The sequence below is a fragment of the Salmo trutta genome, chromosome 24 (genome assembly GCF_901001165.1).
Source record: "Salmo trutta chromosome 24, fSalTru1.1, whole genome shotgun sequence".
Lineage (NCBI taxonomy): Eukaryota > Metazoa > Chordata > Actinopteri > Salmoniformes > Salmonidae > Salmo > Salmo trutta.
Genome location: NC_042980.1, coordinates 37,974,058 through 37,996,557, shown reverse-complemented (window position 1 = coordinate 37,996,557; position 22,500 = coordinate 37,974,058). Strand labels below are relative to the sequence as shown.

At 43.5% G+C, this 22,500-nt stretch overlaps 1 protein-coding gene across 1 annotated transcript in view; it reads left to right on the top strand.

Annotated features, from left to right (window-relative positions):
• The window catches only part of LOC115161249 (guanine nucleotide exchange factor DBS), a gene marked incomplete in the record, with an annotated part of 67,085 nt that overhangs the window by 4,784 nt on the left and 39,801 nt on the right, over nt 1-22,500 (top strand). The window contains 1 exon segment of the mRNA XM_029712063.1: nt 20,286-20,369. Within this exon segment, the coding sequence (XP_029567923.1) occupies nt 20,286-20,369 (84 nt within the window).

Below are 22,500 nucleotides of genomic sequence, written 5' to 3'. Positions count from 1 at the left end.
TAATAGTAGAGAGAATGATTTATTTCAGCTTTTATTTCTTTCATCACATTCCCAGTGGGTCAGAAGTTTACATACACTCAATTAGTATTTGGATGCATTGCCTTTAAATTGTTTAACTTGAGTCAAACGTTTCGGGTAGCCTTCCACAAGCTTCCCACAATAAGTTGGGTGAATTTTGGCCCATTCCTCCTGACAGAGCTGGTGTAACTGAGTCAGGTTTGTAGGCCTCCTTGCTCGCACATGCTTTTTCAGTTCTGCCCACAAATGTTCTATAGGATTGAGGTCAGGGCTTTGTGATGGCCACTCCAATACCTTGACTTTGTTGTCCTTAAGCCATTTTGCCACAACTTTTGAAATATGCTTGGGGTCATTGTCCATTTGGAAGACCCATTTGCGACCAAGCTTTAACTTCCTGACTGATGTCTTGAGATGTTGCTTCAATATATCCACCTAATTTTGCTTCCTCATGATGCCATCTATTTTGTGAAGTGCACCAGTCCCTCCTGCAGCAAAGCACCCCCACAACATGATCCTGCCACCTCCATGCCTCACAGTTGAGATGGTGAACTTCGGCTTGCAAGCCTCCCCCTTTTTCCTCCAAACATAACGATGGTCATTATGACCAAACAGTTCTATTTTTGTTTCATCAGACCAGAGGACATTTCTCCAAAAAGTACGATCTTTGTCCCCATGTGCAGTTGCAAACCACAGTCTGGCTTTTTATGGCGGTTTTGGAGCAGTGGCTTCTTCCTTGCTGAGCGGCCTTTCAGGTTATGTCGATATAGGACTCGTTTTACTGTGGATATAGATACTTTTGTACCTGCTTCCTCCAGCATCTTCACAAGGTCCATTGCTGTTGTTCTGGGATTGATTTGAACTTTTTGCACCAAAGTACGTTCATCTCTAGGAGACAGAACGTGTCTCCTTCCTGAGCGGTATGACGGCTGCGTGGTCCCATGGTGTTTATACTTGCGTACTATTGTTTGTACAGATGAACGTGGTACTTTCAGTCATTTGGAAATTGCTCCCAAGGATGAACCAGACTTGTGGAGGTCTACAATTTTTTTTCTGAGGTCTTGGCTGATTTCTTTTGATTTTCCCATAATGTCAAGCAAAGAGGCACTGAGTTTGAAGCTAGGCCTTGAAATACATCCACAGGTACACCTCCAGTTGACTCAAATGATGTCAATTAGCCTATCAGAAGCTTCTAAAGCCATGACGTCATTTTCTGGAATTTTCCAAGCTGTTTAAAGGCACAGTCAACTTAGTGTATGTAAACTTCTGACCCACTGGAATTATGATACAGTGAATTAATTATAAGTGAAATAATCTGTCTGTCAGCAATTGTTGGAAAAATTACTTGTGTCATGCACAAAGTAGATGTCCTAACCGACTTGCCAAAACTATAGTTTGTTAACAAGAAATTTGTGGAGTGGTTGAAAAACGAGTTTTAATGACTCCAACCTAAGTGTAAGTCGCTCTGGATAAGAGCGTCTGCTAAATGACTTAAATGTAAAATGTAAATGTATGTGAACTTCCGACTTCACCTGTACCTGCTGCCAGCCATATCTATTGTAATGGGCTGCACCCTGAAGGCTTGATGAAGTATTGTACTGGGCAATGATATGATATCTCTGTGGGATCTGCCAGGGGCGTGATGACTGTGTATCTGGGTGTGTCAGAGGGCACCATGCTAAGCATGCGCGTTGCCCTGAGCAGTCTAGATGGATGAGAGCTGTTACTGAGTCTGTGTTCGTATCAGCAGCTGCTTGACTAACACTGGGACTGTCCAATCACCTCCGGGCATAAGTAACCAACCAACCAACCAGCAGCCAGGGAAGAAACCCTATGTCACAGAAAGTGACAATAACAAGTGTGTATATGGTATTTAATTAGCGTGTTTCAATCTCGTGAAGTTTCCAACCTTCAGAAACACACCTTTCTAACGTCTGGTGTTCCTGTTCCTCTGTAGTCTCTACTCCCTTTCCTCAGCTTAGGTTTCAGCTTTGAAGTCCCATTATAAAAGGAAGAAGCTTTTGTCTCTCTCCAATGATCAGTCACTCAATACTTCTTAATCAATATCTGTTATCACTGCTAGCTAGCTAGTCAACACTGCTAGCTAGCCAACCAGCCAACTTCTACCGACTAGCAGCACTGTAGAAACTATTACATTACAACGGAACGACTTGACTAGTGTAGTGTTAGTGAGCCAGCTACATAGTTGTCTTTGCATCTAAGATAATTGTGTAGTTTAGAGTAATTATTAGTAACTAGCCAGCCGCGACGCCAGACGTAGTCAACACACCTAGTCATCATTAACCCACTGCTAGCTAGCTAGCCAACAGCTAGCCAACCGTTACCGACTAGCAGCGCTGGAGATACCAATACTTTACAACGGAACAATTTGACTAGTGCAGTGTTGGCTAGCTAGCTACATAGTTGTCTTTGTCATAGCTTGATAATTGTGTAGTTTAGTAATTACCGAGGTTAGCTAGCCAGCTATTGCCGTCCCCCGCGACGCCATTCTTCCAAACCCAGCCAACTATTACCGACGAGTAACACTGTAGAAACTAAATACATTACAAAGGAACGTCTTGATTAGTGTTATGTTAGCTAGCTACAAAGTTGCTTTTGTATCATGACAAGGTGTAGTACTGAAACTATCGAGGTCACCTAGCCAGCTACACCTAGCCAGCTACACGTTCAAACAAAGTCAACAACGCAGCCACTGCTAGCTAGCCTACTCCACCAACCAGCAGTACTGTATCATTTTCGTCATTTTAGTCAATACGTTTTTATTTTTTTATTTTATTTTTTGCAACGTAAGCTTAACTTTCTGAACATTCGAGACGTGCAGTCCACTTGTCATTCCAATCTCCTTTGCATTAGCGTAGCCTCTTCTGTAGCTTGTCAACTATGTGTCTGTCTATCCCTGTTCTCTCCCCTCTGCACAGGCCATACAAACGCTCCACACCGCGTGGCCGCTGCCACTCTAACCTGGTGGTCCCAGCGCGCACGACCCACGTGGAGTTCCAGGTCTCCGGCAGCCTCTGGAACTGCCGGTCTGCGGCCAACAAGGCTGACTTCATCTCAGCCTATGCTACCCTCCAGTCCCTAGACTTCCTGGCGCTGACGGAAACATGGATCACCACAGATAACACTGCTACTCCTACTGCTCTCTCCTCGTCTGCCCACGTGTTCTCGCATACCCCTAGAGCATCGAGCCAGCGGGGTGGTGGCACTGGAATCCTCATCTCTCCCAAGTGGACATTCTCTCTTTCTCCCCTGACCCATCTGTCTATCTCCTCATTTGAATTCCATGCTGTCACAGTTACCAGCCCTTTCAAGCTTAACATCCTCATCATTTATCGCCCTCCAGGTTCCCTTGGAGAGTTCATCAATGAGCTTGACGCCTTGATAAGTTCCTTCCCTGAGGATGGCTCACCTCTCACAGTTCTGGGTGACTTTAACCTCCCCACGTCTACCTTCGACTCATTCCTCTCTGCCTCCTTCTTTCCACTCCTCTCCTCTTTTGACCTCACCCTCTCACCTTCCCCCCCTACTCACAAGGCAGGCAATACGCTTGACCTCATCTTTACTAGATGCTGTTCTTCCACTAATCTCATTGCAACTCCTCTCCAAGTCTCCGACCACTACCTTGTATCCTTTTCCCTCTCGCTCTCATCAAAAACTTCTCACTCTGCCCCTACTCGGATGGTATTGCGCCGTCCCAACCTTCGCTCTCTCTCTCCCGCTACTCTCTCCTCTTCCATCCTATCATCTCTTCCCTCTGCTCAAACCTTCTCCAACCTATCTCCTGATTCTGCCTCCTCAACCCTCCTCTCCTCCCTCTCTGCATCCTTTGATTTTCTCTGTCCCCTATCCTCCAGGCCGGCTCGGTCCTCCCCTCCTGCTCCGTGGCTCGACGACTCACTGCGAGCTCACAGAACAGGGCTCCGGGCAGCCGAGCGGAAATGGAGGAAAACTTGCCTCCCTGCGGACCTGGTATCCTTTCACTCCCTCCTCTCTACATTTTCCTCTTCTGTCTCTGCTGCTAAAGCCACTTTCTACCACTCTAAATTCCAAGCATCTGCCTCTAACCCTAGGAAGCTTTTTGCTACCTTCTCCTCCCTCCTGAATCCTCCTCCCCCTCCCCCCCTCCTCCCTCACTGCGGATCACTTCGTCAACCATTTTGAAAAGAAGGTTGACGACATCCGATCCTCGTTTGCTAAGTCAAGCGACACCGCTGGTCCTGCTCACACTGCCCTACCCTGTGCTTTGACCTCTTTCTCCCCTCTCTCTCCAGATGAAATCTCGCGTCTTGTGACGGCCGGCCGCCCAACAACCTGCCCACTTGACCCTATCCCCTCCTCTCTTCTCCAGACCATTTCCGGAGACCTTCTCCCCTACCTCACCTCGCTCATCAACTCATCCTTGACCGCTGGCTACGTCCCTTCCGTCTTCAAGAGAGCGAGAGTTGCACCCCTTCTGAAAAAACCTACACTCGATCCCTCCGATGTCAACAACTACAGACCAGTATCCCTTCTTTCTTTTCTCTCCAAAACTCTTGAACGTGCCGTCCTTGGCCAGCTCTCCTGCTATCTCTCTCAGAACGACCTTCTTGATCCTAATCAGTCAGGTTTCAAGACTGGGCATTCAACTGAGACTGCTCTTCTCTGTGTCACGGAGGCTCTCCGCACTGCTAAAGCTAACTCTCTCTCCTCTGCTCTCATCCTTCTAGACCTATCTGCTGCCTTTGATACTGTGAACCATCAGATCCTCCTCTCCACCCTCTCCGAGCTGGGCATCTCCGGCGCGGCCCACGCTTGGATTGCGTCCTACCTGACAGGTCGCTCCTACCAGGTGGCGTGGCGAGAATCTGTCTCCGCACCACGTGCTCTCACCACTGGTGTCCCCCAGGGCTCTGTTCTAGGCCCTCTCCTATTCTCGCTATACACCAAGTCACTTGGCTCTGTCATATCCTCACACGGTCTCTCCTATCATTGCTATGCAGACGACACACAATTAATCTTCTCCTTTCCCCCTTCTGACAACCAGGTGGCGAATCGAATCTCTGCATGTCTGGCAGACATATCAGTGTGGATGACGGATCACCACCTCAAGCTGAACCTCGGCAAGACGGAGCTGCTCTTCCTCCCGGGGAAGGACTGCCCGTTCCATGATCTCGCCATCACGGTTGACAACTCCCTTGTGTCCTCCTCCCAGAGTGCTAAGAACCTTGGCGTGATCCTGGACAACACCCTGTCGTTCTCCACTAACATCAAGGCGGTGACCCGATCCTGTAGGTTCATGCTCTACAACATTCGCAGAGTACGACCCTGCCTCACACAGGAAGCGGCGCAGGTCCTAATCCAGGCACTTGTCATCTCCCGTCTGGATTACTGCAACTCGCTATTGGCTGGGCTCCCTGCCTGTGCCATCAAACCCCTACAACTCATCCAGAACGCCGCAGCCCGTCTGGTGTTCAACCTTCCCAAGTTCTCTCACGTCACCCCGCTCCTCCGCTCTCTCCACTGGCTTCCAGTTGAAGCTCGCATCCGCTACAAGACCATGGTGCTTGCCTACGGAGCTGTGAGGGGAACGGCACCTCCGTACCTTCAGGCTCTGATCAGGCCCTACACCCAAACAAGGGCACTGCGTTCATCCACCTCTGGCCTGCTCGCCTCCCTACCTCTGAGGAAGCACAGTTCCCGCTCAGCCCAATCAAAACTGTTCGCTGCTCTGGCACCCCAATGGTGGAACAAGCTCCCTCACGATGCCAGGACAGCGGAGTCAACCACCACCTTCCGGAGACACCTGAAACCCCACCTCTTTAAGGAATACCTGGGATAGGATAAAGTAATCCTTCTAACCCCCCCCCCCCCCTTTAAAAGATTTAGATGCACTATTGTAAAGTGGTTGTTCTACTGGATATTATAGGTGAATGCACCAATTTGTAAGTCGCTCTGGATAAGAGCGTCTGCTAAATGACTTAAATGTCTTAAATGTAAATGTTATCAGCCACTGAGCCACACAGTGGGCAGACAGCCTGGCCTGTCTGGGTGGGTGATAGGCTCATACAGCAGTAACATGATTTAGATCAATAATCATGACATGTACCCAGTAGAAGTGACTCAGAGAGGAAGTAGCTATGACCTCTTGACTAAAAAGAAACAGGTAGGACCTCTGCTTCCTGCTATGATAGTGTGATTGAGTGTCTAGACTGTACAGTAGCCAAGTGATGGTGTTAGTTTGATCTGTAAGGTGTGAAGGAGGTTATGGGTTGAGTCTGATCATCTCTACGTATCATTGCTATGTGTTAATGTCTTGTGTGTGGGGTGCTGGGTAGATTCCTGTGCTGCAGAATCCATCGCCACGGACTCTGTGGGTCACCTGGCCGGTTGTCAGGGCAGATTTAAACCACCTGCCACCCCAATCACAGACATCGCTGCTTTCTCTGTGATGTCACAAGCTGGCTTTCCTAAAAGTGGTATTACAACCACCAAGAGTATCTTTGTGATGTCACTGAACAGCAATTTTGAGTTGATCTCCACTTTTCTTTATGATGTCACAGACCTGTTTACCAGTAGCTACGTTCCCTTCTCTTTGTGATTTCACAATCGCTAACATTACGGGTGCGTTTGTAAATTCACTCTGGCTATCTACTCAGATTTCAGAGCACTCTCGTCTGAGTGTGCCAGAGCGCAGAATAACTGATGAATTTACGAACGCTCAACACCTGTTGAATATGACCGGTGTTACTAAACATCAGCAAAAACAAGCGTAATTAAATTGTTGCCTGCAGCAGTTACAATCACCAACGCTCTGGATAACAACGTTAGCCAGTTAGCTTGGATGCTTGACTCTCCGCTGTGAAGCCAGAATGCTCGGATCAACCCTACTCCTCGGCCAGAGCGTCTAGTGTGCACTCTGAACGCTCCGAGAGCGAAACGCTCTGAATTTACGAACTGACAATCTGACAACGCTCTGAATTTACAAACGCCCAGAGGGCATTCTGAGCATACTCTGAAACTCCAGATTGAATTTATGAATGCGCCCTACATTTCTATCAGTAGTGCTCTTCTGCGATGTTACAACCTCTCTCTGTGATGTCACAAACCATACATTCTTAACCAAAGCATGTCTTTTTGTTGACATTTGCTTCATAATCTAAACATTTGCATCACGACTATATTCCTTGTGATGTCACCAACCTAGCACCCTAAACCGTGAGATATACTGTATGTAGCTCTCTCTGTGATGTCACAGCATGTTGTGTGAGGTATGTCTGTGCTGCTGTCTTCACAGAGAGGGATTTAATAGATGATGCATGTGTAGTGAATGGGAGGGATGAATCATAAGCCCCTCCTGTCCTGGAATCACTTATACTCCTGATTGGTTAAAACCTTTGATTGGCAGTGTTTGGACATACTGTATAACAGACGTAATACCAGCGAGAGCAAGAGAGAGACACACAGAGAGAGAGAGACACAGAGAGAGAGAGAGACAGAGAGAGAGAGAGAGAGAGAGAGAGAGAGAGAGAGAGAGAGAGAGAGAGAGAGACACAGAGACACAGAGAGAGAGAGAGAGAGAGAGAGAGACACAGAGACACAGAGAGAGAGAGAGAGAGAGAGAGAGAGAGAGACACAGAGACACAGAGACACAGAGAGAGAGAGAGAGAGAGAGAGAGAGAGAGAGAGAGAGAGAGACACAGAGACACAGAGAGAGAGAGAGAGAGAGAGAGAGAGAGAGAGAGACACAGAGACACAGAGAGAGAGAGAGAGAGAGACACAGAGACACAGAGACACAGAGAGAGAGAGAGAGAGATAGAGACCCACAGAGAGAGAGACACAGAGAGAGAGAGAGAGAGAGAGAGAGAGATAGAGACACACAGAGACACACACTCAGCCAACTAATCCATAGCCTCCTCCACATAAAAGACACAAGGCGTACACTCCCACCCAACCAGGATGTTAGAATTGATGTGTTTCAATATTTCCTTTTTTTTTGCTTAATCTTTTGATAGATGCTGTGTGTGAGAGAGAACTCTGTGCAGTTATACACTAAGGCAGAGGATGTCACCTGATCGGTCCCCTCATTGCCAAACTAAGAGCCCGGGGGGGTCTAAGACTCTTTACAGCACTGCTTCAATATTTACAGCGTATATGTGTGTAAGGGGGGTGTGTCTGTAGAGAGAGAGAGACAGAGAGAGGGAAACAGAAAGTGACAGACATGATGGTTTCTATTTCTGGATACGGCTGCAACAACAGGTATAAGTAACCAGAGAAGGTGAGCCTGGCTGGGCAGACCTCTGAGCAGAGTGTACCATGACATCTCCACGCTGGCTGGAGCTCGAGCACAGGACAGGTACTGGTCGGTCTTACTGTCTGTCTTTAGGTTGGTCGGTTGTCTGTCTGTACACCAGTGTACATGTTGAGGTAACACTTTATCTGCACAGTCCCATGTAGATGGTTTGTAAATGTTCAGTAGATGTTCAGTAACTGTCAACAACATTTCAACTAAGTATCCCCTAACCCTAACCCTTAACCATAAACCTAACCCTAACCTTAACCCTAACCCTAACCCTTTAGATCTCTGGCTCCACTTGGATTAAATGGCAAACTATAAGTAGGGAAACCATTCATACATCTCACGTATTCACAAACACAACCCTCCCAATAAACACCAGACTGGAAACAATAACAGAGATCACAATAGGCCAGTGCAACACAGGGTAAAAAAACCACCAAAAAACAGAATTTATCATAAACCTAACCCTTTTCTAAACCTTACCCTAACCTTAACCCTTATCTTAACCATAAACCTAACCCCTATCTTAACCATAAACCTAACCCTAACCTTAACCCTTACCCTAACCTTAACCCCTATCTTAACCATAAACCTAACCCTAACCTTAAGCCTTATCTTAACCATAACCCTTACCCAACCTTAACCCTTACCCTAACCCTTTTCTAAACCTAACCGTAACCTTAGCAAGCATCTGTTTATCGACAGATAGTACTGTATAACAATCTGCAGATCATCTGTATGGGACTATACAAATCAAATGCGATCCATGTTGCTTACAGTAGACCATGGACATTGTTGAAGTGACTATCATGTGCTGTTTTGGTGCTTTATAATATTGAAGTTGGCTGCTCTGACAACGCTGAGGTGACACTGCAAACATGATCTTATTTTTTTGTTTAACGTGTCAGTCTGTGTTGACATAATGTTGAAGTGACAGGAACACACACACCCAGGAAGCTCACAGAAAAGTCAATACTGTCTATGTTCCCTGTAGCTCCCCTTCCATTGCTCTGTTTTCCGTGAGATTTTCTGTGACCTTGTTGCTCTAGAACCCTCAAACTCAACTCTGGAACCTCGATGCTACATCCACTGCATTTCTCTTTCTGTCTTTTTTCCGTCTTATCAGGAACTGATATAGACCTGGGACACCAGGTGTGTGCAATTAATTATCACGTAGAACAGAAAACCAGCAGGCTCTGGACATCGTAGGGTATACCTTGTGTCTCTTTCAATGAAAATTCTCACTTTATCTGTAGAGGAGGGGATGGGATGAAGGGATATGGGGAAGAGAGAGGAAGGTATGCTAGGTATGCTCTTCCTCAGAAAATATAAATGTTGGAGTGTTGCGTAACTGCAGTGGTCCTACCCTTAAACTGATGCGCTGTCTCGAAGGGAAGGCATGGCCCCTTAAACTGGCATGCTTGTCCAGAAGGGAATGCTTGGACCCTAAAACTGATGTGCTGTCCCGAAAGGAAGGCTTGAACCCTTAAACGGACATCCTGTCCAGGAGGGAAGGTTTGACCACTAAATAATTCAAGAGGTGGTCAAGTTTAGAGAGACAAGAGAAAAGACCTAAGAATAGGAACGTCAGATACTTACATGAAGCTGCACTTGACACAAGCTCCATTCCAGGATTTGGGGCAATTCTGAATTGAGTTGCGAATTACTATTTAATTCCAATTCAATTATTGAATTGGAATTGGACAAAATTTACAGGAAGCAGAATTTGAATGATATTCGAATTTAAGGTAGAATTTAATTCAACGAAATTCAATGACATTCAAATGGCAAATGTATTCTACACATCACTATAAATACCCCATTTACCCCTTTTACTAAAGAGCACCTTCTGTCTACCAAAATCTACTATTGTGTACCTTAGCAGCTTCTATCTACCAAAACCTACTATTGTGTATCTTAGCATCTTCTATCTACCAAAACCTACTATTGTGTTCCTGAGCACCTTCTGTCTACCAAATCCTACTATTGTGTACCTTAAAAGCACTTCCCTTCCTCCTTTGTTTTTACAAGTTAATCACTATACATACACTACCGTTCAAAAGTTTGGGGTCACTCAGAAATGTCCTTGTTTTTTAAAGAAAAGCACATTTTTTGTCCAATAAAATAACAGAAAATTGACCAGAAATACAGTGTAGACATTGTTAACGTTGTAAATGACTATTGTAGCTGGAAACAGCAGATTTTAATGGAATATCTACGTAGGCATACAGAAGTCCATTATCAGCAACCATCACTCCTGTGTTCCAATGGCACGTTGTGTTAGCTAATCAAAGTTTATCATTTTAAAAGGCTAATTGATCATTAGAAAACCATTTTGCAATTATGTTAGCATAGCTGAAAACTGTTGTCCTGATTAAAGAAGCAATAAAACGGTCCTTGTTTAGACTAGTTGAGTATCTGGAGCATCAGCATTTGTGGGATCAATTACAGGCTCAAAATGGCCAGAAACAAAGAACTTTCTTCTGAAACTCATCAGTCTATTTGAGAAATTGCCAAGAAAATGAAGATCTCATACAACGCTGTGTACTACTCCCTTCACAGAATAGCGCAAACTGGCTCTAACCAGATAGGAAGAGGAGTGGGTGGCCCCGGTACACAACTGAGCAAAAGGAAAAGTACATTAGATAGTCTAGTTTGAGAAACAGACGCCTCACAAGTCATCAACTGGCAGCTTCATTAAATAGTAACAGCGAAACACCAGTCTCAACATCAACAGTGAAGAGGCGAGTCTGGGATGCTGGCCTTCTAGGCAGAGTTGCAAAGAAAAAGCCATATCTCAGACTGGCCAATAAAAATAAAAGATTAAGATGGGCAAAAGAACACAGACACTGGACAGAGGAGTGGCCAGCACAGTCAAGGGATCTCAACCCTATTGAGCTGTTGTAGGAGCAGCTTGACCGTTTGGTACGTTAGAAGTGCACATCAAGCCATTCCAATTTGTGTGAGGTGCTTCAGGAAGCATGGCATGAAATCTCTTCAGATTACCTCAAGAAATTGACAACTAGAATGCTAAAGGTCTGCAAGGCTGTAATTTCTGAGGATTCTTTGACTAAAGCAAAGTTTGAAGGACACAGTTATTATTTCAATTAAAAATAATTATTTATAACTTTGTCAACATCTTGACTATATTTCCTATTCATTTTGCAACTCATTTCATGTATGTTTTCATGGAAAAAGACCCCAAACTTTTGAACAGTAGTGTATGTACAGTATATTTGATATATGGTGACCAATATTTTGTAAAACATTTGGATGAAACATTACAATTTTTTTAAAGACTCATTCTCTTTAAATTAATTTTCAATAATTACACTTGTCTGGAAATATTCTAAGATCCCTTTGTAGGTTTATAATAATTTATAATTCTCTTACATGTCATTAAATATAAATAAATATAAAATCACAGAATGCATCATTACAGGATGTAAGGGATCAACCTAATCTTATGACAAAATGCACAAAGAAAATACTGTGTGACAATAATATTTGAAATGGTATCTGTATTTTTTGCAGTAATAAGTGGCAGATGTTTTTAGTAAAATATTTGTCAAAAGAATGAGACATTCATGCTTCTAGTCTCAGTTGAATTTCTTTTAATTGCATTAGATGAAACTATACTTCCTTTAATTCAAATTAAATTCAAATCAAATCAAATCAGTTTATTTGTCACGTGCGCCGAATACAACAGGTGTAGACCTTACAGTGAAATGCTTACTTACTCACCAACAGTGCAATTTTTAAGTAAGAAATAGGTATTAGGTGGACAATAGATAAGTAAAGAAAACTGTAAAAAGACAGGATAAAATAACAGTAGCGGTTAGTCGGGATGATTGAGGTAGTATGTACATGTAGATATGGTTAAAGTGACTATGCATATATGATGAACAGAGAGTAGCAGTAACGTAAAAGAGGGGTTGGCGGGTGGTGGGTAGCGGGACACAATGCAGATAGTCCGGGTAGCCAATGTGTGGGGGCACCGGTTAGTCGGGCTAATTGCTTCCTGTGGGGTGTGTGACGTAAATGTGTGTATTAATTGAAATTAATGGGTTGAATTCAATTCATTTCAGAAATTCCGAATTGACCCCAACTCTGCTCCTTTCAGCCTTCTATCTCCACCCTGTCATAGAGTATGTTAGTGAGGCTCAGATCAGGTATTTAACAGGTACCACATACATTATGTTCAGTATAAATATGTGGCCCGTATAGCTATCACCAAGCTTCAACCATCTGAGCCTTGGGAACCATGAGCCAAGCCCTGCTTAGCGGTTTGAAGTGATGTCATTGAAATAGACAGGATTGGTTGTTGTGGCCCTAGAAAGTCTGCCCGGGTGGTTTCTAACATGAAATATGCAAATGTCTGTAGGAGACTAGACTACTTCATCAAGACTACTTCTCTATTTAAGTCCCTGAATTCAGATAGATAGACACACACACAACTTCCTATCTGAGCGTCTGTAATCTGTAATCCTATAGCACCGTAGAGCATCACTGTGTCTTTTTGTCTGTGTATCTGTAATCTGTAATCCTATAGCACCATAGAGGATCACTGTGGCTTTCTGTCTGTCTCTATCATCTGTAATCCTATAGCACCGTAGAGCATCACTGTGGCTTTCTGTCTGTGTGTCTGTAATCTGTAATCCTATAGCACCATAGAGCATCACTGTGTCTTTTTGTCTGTGTATCTGTAATCTGTAATCCTATAGCACCATAGAGGATCACTGTGGCTTTCTGTCTGTCTCTATCATCTGTAATCCTATAGCACCGTAGAGCATCACTGTGGAATTCTGTCTGTGTGTCTGTAATCTGTAATCCTATAGCACCGTAGAGCATCACTGTGGCTTTCTGTCTGTCTCTATCATCTGTAATCCTATAGCACCGTAGAGCATCACTGTGGAATTCTGTCTGTGTGTCTGTAATCTGTAATCCTATAGCACCATAGAGGATCACTGTGGCATTCTGTCTGTGTGTCTGTATTTTGTAATCCTATATCACCATAGAGCATCACTGTGGCTTTCTTTCTGTCTCTATCATCTGTAATCCTATAGCACCGTAGAGCATCACTGTGGCTTTCTGTCTGTGTCTGTAATCTGTAATCCTATAGCCCCGTAGAGCATCACTGTGGCTTTCTGTCTGTGTGTCTGTAATCATATAGCACCGTAGAGCATCACTGTGGCTTTCTGTCTGTGTGTCGGTAATCCTATAGCACCGTAGAGCATCACTGTGGCTTTCTGTCTGTGTGTCGGTAATCCTATAGCACCGTAGAGCATCACTGTGGCTTTCTGTTCCATTGATCTGTTGTACGCTGCACTGTTGGGCACCCAGTTTCAACAGTAGGACTGTCTCCCACAGTATACACACTACCTGCTCAAAGAACTGCTTGAGCATACTGTATAACTGTACATAGCTGTTTCTAAATGGATGCAGATGAACCTCTTTGTTGGATTGGCTCGGAGCAGCATGGGAGTGGTGTATGTGCTCTATGGTACCGTCTTGTTTGAGTTTCTAGGATGCATACTATTATTGTATGTCATCCCAGGGATAGGAGTGAGGTGGATGAGACTGTATTTGTGCTGACTTGGCTCTGAGGGTTTGAGGTAAAAGCAGCATCAATGATTTACTAGAAGACCAGTTGAGTTGACCTATTTACCAGGAGTCTCCAGTCCTCTTAGGGACAGATCAAAGGGTGTGTGTTTTTTTGCTTTGGGAAGGGTAGTGTGTTGTTGTTATTGGGCATAGGGGAGGGTAGTGTGTTTGTTATTGGGCATAGGGGAGGGTAGTGTGTTGTTTGTTATTGGGCATAGGGGAGGGTAGTGTGTTTGTTATTGGGCATAGGGGAGGGTAGTGTGTTTTTTGTTATTGGGCATAGGGGAGGGTAGTGTGTGTTTGTTATTGGGCATAGGGGAGGGTAGTGTGTTGTTTGTTATTGGGCATAGGGGAGGGTAGTGTGTGTTTGTTATTGGGCATAGGGGAGGGTAGTGTGTGTTTGTTATTGGGCATAGGGGAGGGTAGTGTGTGTTTGTTATTGGGCATAGGGGAGGGTAGTGTGTGTTTGTTATTGGGCATAGGGGAGGGTAGTGTGTGTTTGTTATTGGGCATAGGGGAGGGTAGTGTGTGTTTGTTATTGGGCATAGGGGGGGTAGTGTGTGGGTGGACCATTTCAGTATGTCCGTGATGTGTACGCCGAGGAACTTAAAACTTTCCACCTTCTCCACTGCTGTCCCGTCGATGTGGATAGGGGGTTGCACCCTCTGCTGTTTCCTGAAGTCCACGATCATCTCCTTTGTTTTGTTGACATTGCGTGTGAGGTTTTTTTCCTGACACCACACTCCGAGGGCCCTCACCTCCTCCCTGTAGGCCGTCTCGTCATTGTTGGTAATCAAGCCTACCACTGTAGTGTCGTCAGCAAACTTGATGATTGAGTTGGAGGTGTGCATGTCCACGCAGTTATGGGTGAACAGGGAGTACAGGAGGGGGCTGAGAACGCACCCTTGTGGGGCCCCAGTGTTGAGGATCAGCGGGGTGAAGTTGTTTCCTACCCTCACCACCAAGGGGCGGCCCGTCAGAAAGTCCAGGACCCAGTTGCACAGGGCGGGGTTGAGACAGGTGTGTGCCTTTCCAAATCATGTCCAATCAATTGAATTTACCACAGATGGACTCCAAGTTGTAAAACATCTCAAGGATGATCAATGGAAATGTATCAAAGGACTCATAGCAAAGGGCCTGAATTCTTATTTAAAAAGGTATTTATGTTTTTTGTTTTTTTATACAATTGCAAAATGTATAAACCTGTTTTTTACTTAATCAATTTTAGAATAAGGCTGTAAGATAACAAATGTCGAAAAAGTCAAGGGGTTTCAATACTTTCCGAAGGCACAGTATGTGAGAATGCTGTTCATTGACTACAGCTCAGAGTTCAACACCATAGTGCCCATAAAGCTCATCACTAAGCTAAGGACCTCAGGACTAAACACTTCCCTCTGTAACTGGATCCTGGACTTCCTGACGGGCCATCCCCAGGTGGTAAGGGGAGGCTAGAACACATCTGCCACACTGATCCTCAACACGGGGGCCACTCAGGGGTGCATGCTTAGTCCCCTCCTCTACTCCCTGTTCACCCTCGACTGCGTGGCCAAGCACAACTTCAACACCATCATTAAATTTACTAACGACAAAACAGTGGTATGTATACCTGATCACCCACAACGATGAGACAGCCTAAAGAGAGGAGGTCAGAGATCTGCCGCCCCTTGTCTTACCAGACGTCGCTGTTCTATCCTGCCGGTGCAGCGTATAGCCAGCTGTATGTTGATAGTGTCGTCGTTCAGCCACGACTCCTTGAAGCATAAGATATTACAGTTTTGAATGTCCCATTGGTAGTTTAATCTTGCGAGTAGGTCATCTATTTTATTCTCCAAAGATTGCACGTTTGCTAGCAGAATGGAAGGAAGTGGGAGTTTATTCAATCGCCTACGAATTCTCAGAAGGCAGCCTGCCCTTTGGCCCCTTTTTCTCTGCCTCCTCATCACGCAAATCACGGGGATCTGGGCCTGTTCCCGAGAAAGCAATATATAGGGCTCGTCAGACTCGTTAAAGGAAAAAAAGGATTCTGCTAGTCCGTGGTGAGTAATCGCAGTCCTGATGTCCAGAAGTTATTTTTGGTCATAAGAGACAGTAGCGGCAACATTATGTACAAAATAAGTTTAAAAAAATATGTTTCAAAAAGCGCAAATAAACAAACAAAAAACAAAATTGGTTGGGGACACGTAAAACGTCTGCTTTCTTCTCTGGAGGGCCAAACACACCCCCATTCACGTCGACGGGGCTGTAGTGGAGCGGGTCATGAGCTTCAAGTTCCTTGGTGTCCACATCACCCACAAACAATCATGGTCCAAACAGTCGTGAAGAGGGCATGACAATGTCTATTACCACTCAGGAGACTGAAAACATTTGGCATGGGTCCCCAGATCCTCAAAGAGTTCTACAGCTGCACCATCGAGAACAACCTGACCGGTTGCATCACCGCCTGGTATGGCAACTGCTCGGCATCTGACCGTAAGGCGCTACAGAAGGTAGTGCGTATGGCCCAGTACATCACTGGGGCCAAGCTTCCTGCCATCCAGGACCTATAATGTAGGCGGTGTCACAGGAAGGCCCAAAAGATTGTCAAAGACTCCAGCCACACAAGTCATATACTCTTCTCTCTGCTACCGCACGGCAAGCGGTACCGGAGCGCCACGTCTAGGTCCAAAAGGCTCCTAAACAGCTTCTACCCCCAAGCCATCAGACTGCTAAACGTGGCTAATCATGTTTATTATCTATGCATTGTCACTCATTGACTCGGTACTGGTACCCCTGTATATAGCCATGCTACTGTTATTTTGTTGTGATACTTTTTATACTTTACTTTATTTAGTAAATCATTTCTTAACTCTTATTTTCTTAAAACTGCATTGTTGGTTAAGGGCTTGTAAGTAAGCGTTTCACAGTAAGGTCTACACCTGTAGTCTAATAGCGCATGTGACAAATAAAATTTGATTTAATTTCATTTTGATCTGTTACAAAACACCAAAAAGTTTAATGGCATTCTGAGATTTTCAAGCCAAGCCTTCAATACTGGGTAAGCCTACAAGGTAGGGAGGAATGTCTTTTCTGTTTGTCCAGATTGACATAATCTATTTATTGTGGTGTTGAAAACACAAACCATGATATTGAAGTGCCGAAATCGGTATGCTTTGTTTATTGGTTGTGTGATGCATTGGCACAGAAACCTATTGGTGGACATTTTTTTCAATATATTTTATATAATTATAAATATGGCATCAAATTGTTTAAAATCTGATTTCCCCCTAGCTGATCATCGTCTGCTGCCGGCTCTGATCGCAGTGTAATGAAACAGGCAGGGAGAGTTAGCTGTCGGTGGTGGTCAGCGAAACCTCAACCTTCTGGCCCATAGCCCTGCGTAGCATCAACTGTGCCACAAAAGCATGCTGAATCCACGTTTATATCCACGTTTATAAACACAGGTTCGCTACAGTTATTATTATTTGTGGTCGTAAACATTATTTAGAGTTCATTCTATGAGGGGGGAGGGTGTTTCATTTATTTTACTGTAAAAGGGAAGGGTCATGTGAAAATATTATTTATGGAGGGTGGTGCATTTTTTTGGTATTACACCTTGAGTTGGAACAGCCCCTCCCCCAAGTACATTTTGATCTGCCCCTTACTGTGTAGAATTGGACCAGTCTCCCAAACTGGAGCAAGATAAATAAGTACAGGCAGATTGCAACTATATAATATTTAAAAAATCATATACCGTAATTTCCGGACTATTGAGCGCACCTGAATATAAGCCGCACCCACTGAATTTAAAAAAATATATTATTTTGAACATAAATAAGCCGCACATGTCTATAAGCCGCAGGTCCCTACCGGTACATTGAAACAAATGAACTTTACACAGGCTTTAACGAAACACCGCTTGTAACAAAAATAAATAGGCTTTAACGAAACACGGCTTGTAACAAAAATAAATAGGCTTTAACGAAACACGGCTTGTAACAAAAATAAATAGGCTTTAACGAAACACGGCTTGTAACAAAAAAATTATAATTAGCAGTAAGCTTTAGTTGTCTTTTTGCACTGAGTCAATTCCTAACGCTGCTGTTTCCAACGTCTTATCATCGACTCATTAAGACCAAGCTCCCGTGCAGCAGCTCTATTTCCTTTTCCAACAGCCAGATCAATCGCCTTCAACTTGAAAGCTGCATCACATGCATTTCTCTGTGTCTTTGCCATGATGAGGATGACAAAATGACTACCGTAATCAGAATGATGGGAAGTTTGAGAGCGCTCAATTTAATCTAAACAGTAAACAAAAAAGTTGTTTGACCTTAACCCGTTCGGCAATTTCATTGGTCTAATGAAAGCTTCATGCCGCCAAAAAACTGAGCACGTCACAGAATGTGTTTTTTTGGAGAAAATTTTTTTAAAGCGGGTAAAATCCATATATTAGCCGCGTCATTGTTTAAGCCGCGAGGTTCAAAGCCTGGGAAAAAAGTTGCGGCTTATAGTCCGTAAATTACGGTACAAAGAATATTATGCTACCAAAACTGTTTAATATTACAAATGAACAACAGAAATATTAGCCAACAGCTATGCATTCTCTGAGGAACTGTACAAATACAGTATTTTCTATAGGAAGTACATGCATGCAGGTACTAAAGAACAATGGCGTTGACAGAATGCTGTTCCGCTTTTAGAAAATTCCAGTTATGGGTAAAATACGCTGAGTAAAGAATGAGAGATTTGGGGCTGTGTGTCACAGTGTCTCTGACCTAGTTTTGTTCCAGTGTACTAGAGTATGTGAGAAGAGTTGAGCAGTTTGAAATCCCACTCATTGCTCATGAAGTGGTGCTTGTCCACTGCTCTGGGCGCTCCACGTCCTTTCCAACAGCTCCGCTAAAAACTGCTCTGTGCTCACAGGAAGAAAAACTGCCACTGCAAATTTCGCATACATGAATTAAAATCAAAATTTAACCAACACCAATCTATTTTTGTGACTACCTGGCCCTACCATTTGGTTTTGAAGTATTGAACATGAAAGGTGAATGTAAGAAGAGCACATTTGCAATAGGCTACATGTCATATTAAACTGCATATAAACACTCTAAATAGGTCAGGAGCCTAAGAAGAAAAGAAAATGAATAATTTAGGCTATATTATTTAAATTATTTCAAGGCTATAGCCTACAAAGAAATACATTGTGAAGCATTTGCGAGTGTGACACAATAGGCTGATAAGGACATAAAGCACTCAGAATTTAAACAACATGCAGAGCCAAAGGGGGATGCTAAACACACTTTTGGCCCCTCTTGCCAGCCTGGGCAGAGATGCAGAGTTTTTTTGTTTTTTTCTATAGGTAGTCCTAAAAGTTTTTAGGCAAAATAACCCAATCAAAACGGAAAGCTTCTTGAATGTGGCAATATTCCAGGGCTATTGGGCCAAAATCAATTACGGCCAATTGTATAGATAATGTAACAAAAATGAACGAAACGTTTAAAAGATCAGATTTTTGTTGTGGACATTACATCACCACACTCCCTCTCTTGCTCTTTGTCCTCATCTTTGTAAGTCACCTTGATTTTACACCTGTGTGTTTTATCTGTTTCTTAATGAAAATATTTAGTATATTTACAAAAAATCTTGGTCGACCAGGAATCGTCTGTTCTTTATCAATTGATCAGTCTAAATTTTAAAAGTGTATTTTTCCATATATAGACACATCCTATGTTTGAATAAAATCAACTATATGTTGGCTACTGAACTTGTCTGATGCTTTAAGCACTGCGATTACAAATAAAGAAACGCAAATTACTAAAGAGGGAGCCAGAGATCAATACGGCCGGTTGTGGAATTGAACCCCAGGCTGTGGTGGCACCTCAGCACTGCGTTGCAGAACTTTTGACTGCTGCGCCACCCAGGACATGCAGCAATAATAATAATATATTGAATACTTTTACATAAATTACTGTGTCTCGTGTGCCATACATGTATTAAAAAAATGTTTTGCTACTGCTCGACTAAAAAAATCTCAGTCGACCAACAGCCTATCGACCAAATAATCCACCAGTCGACTAAATGGGTTCAACACTAGTGGGTCAGGACCCAAATATGTGTGGTAGCCGCTCCTTACTAGGATGTTTTGTAGCATTTTGCTCTCTGGTCTGGGTTTCAGATTATTGTTCATTCACTATTAAGCACTTCTTTATACTGGCCAGACTATGTGCCATACTAACTTCCTGTTTTTGTGTGAGAGAGTATGTCTAGTTCTTTTCTACCTTTGTGATGGTTCTTTCATTCAATTCTATTCTCTTCCCCAAAAAACATGGCTGTGTTAACCCTTCAGGTCCTGTGATTCTGACTGTGTTGTGTTTTCCTCCTGCTCCTCCTCCAGATGAGATCATGCAGCAGGAGAGCAGCCCCCTCTGTGCCATCGACATCACCCCTGACCTTAGGAAGAAGTTTGCCTTCCTCTTAGGTAATATTTCCTTCCTGTCTCTCTGTCTGCCTGTCTGTCTGCCTGCCTGTCATAATACAGATGTCTGCTATACAGTAGTTTCACACATAAGACAGGTGAACACTGTTCTTCTTCCTGATATAGTTGAGATGAACTGTCTGCATCCTACCAGCTCTAACAGCCTCACGTTAGAATTAGGCGTTCATCCATGTTTCTTAAACTTCATATTTCCAAGTTTTTCCAAACGTCAAATTTCAAAGTGTTTAAGGTTAAGTTAAGGCATTAACTCTGAATGGTTAAGGTTAGTGATAGGCTTAATTAAAAAAATAAATCAAATCAACTTTCTATTGAACTTGAAACCTTTGGAATCAGAGGCAGATTTTTACACCCATCCACCATCCACCACAGACTAGCAAAACTGAAACCTACTTGAATGTAACAGCACTCACTGTTGCCCCTAGTGGCCGGTTTCCACATCATCTCATAGTCTTCCCTGTGGCTCAGTTGGTAGAGCATGGTGCTTGCACCGCCAGCATGGTGTGTGCAACGCCAGGGTTGTGGGTTCGATTCCCACGGGGGGGCTAGTACAAAAAATATATAATTAAATAAAAACATGCATGACATGGAATGTATGCATTCACTACTGTAAGTCGCTCTGGATAAGAGCATCTGCTAAATGACTGAAATGTAAATCTCCCAACAATCTCAGACATGGATGGACCTCAAATGTGTTTATTTAACTAGGCAAGTCAGTTAAGAACAAATTCTTATTTACAATGACAGCCTAGGAACAGTGGATTAACTGCCTTGTTCAGGGGCAGAACGACAGATTTTTACCTTGTCAGCTCAGAGATTTGCTCTAGCAACCTTTTGGTTACTGGCCCAACGCTCTAACCACTAGGCTACCTGCCACCCCAAATACTGGCTTGTATCACGGGTGACCTAGATCTTACTTCACCCCTCAGGATTTGTCATTCAAATCTCTCCTCTCCCATTTTTCAGCTTGTTTTTCTACTCATCACAGTTAGTCCATCGTAAATCCAGTCCAGTCCAGCTACAGTACACTGGAGCTCTGTTCGAATACCCATACTAACATACTGTATACTACATACTTAATGAGTATATACTACATACTATATACTATTAGTTCCTTTTAGTGTACTATAAACAAACTGTATAATTTCAGTTGATCGTACTAGCACTTCGCTTGTCTACCAGAAGTTGATACTGTTGCTATGCAACCTCTTGCTAGCTTGTTAGCAAAACAAATGACAGGCTAGACATTTTTATGATTTCGGGTGTGTTCGTAAATCCAATCTGGACTGCCAGAGTGCAAAAATCCAGAGCGTTGTTAGATTGTCCGTTTGTAAATCCAGAGCGTTGTCAGATTGTCCGTTTGTAAATCCAGAGCATTGTCAGATTGTCCGTTTGTAAATCCAGAGCGTTGTCAGATTGTCCGTTTGTAAATCCAGAGCGTTGTCAGATTGTCCGTTTGTAAATTTAGAGTGTTGTCAGATTGTCCGTTTGTAAATTCAGAGTATTGTCAGATTATCCGTTTGTAAATTCAGAGTGTTGTCAGATTATTCGTTTGTGAATCCAGAGCGTTGTCAGATTGTCCGTTTGTAAATCCAGAGCGTTGTCAGATTATCCGTTTGTAAATTCAGAGCGTTGTCAGATTATCCGTTTGTAAATTCAGGGCGTTGTCAGATTGTCCGTTTGTAAATCCAGAGCGTTGTCAGATTGTCCGTTTGTAAATCCAGAGCGTTGTCAGATTGTCCGTTTGTAAATCCAAAGCGTTGTCAGATTGTCCGTTTGTAAATTTAGAGTGTTGTCAGATTGTCCGTTTGTAAATTCAGAGTATTGTCAGATTATCCATTTGTAAATTCAGAGTGTTGTCAGATTATTCGTTTGTAAATCCAGAGCGTTGTCAGATTGTCCGTTTGTAAATTCAGAGTGTTGTCAGATTATCCGTTTGTAAATTCAGAGCGTTGTCAGATTGTCCGTTTGTAAATCCAGAGCGTTGTCAGATTGTCCGTTTGTAAATTCAGAGCGTTGTCAGATTGTCCGTTTGTAAATCCAGAGCGTTGTCAGATTGTCCGTTTGTAAATTCAGAGCGTTGTCAGATTATCCATTTGTAAATCCAGAGCGTTGT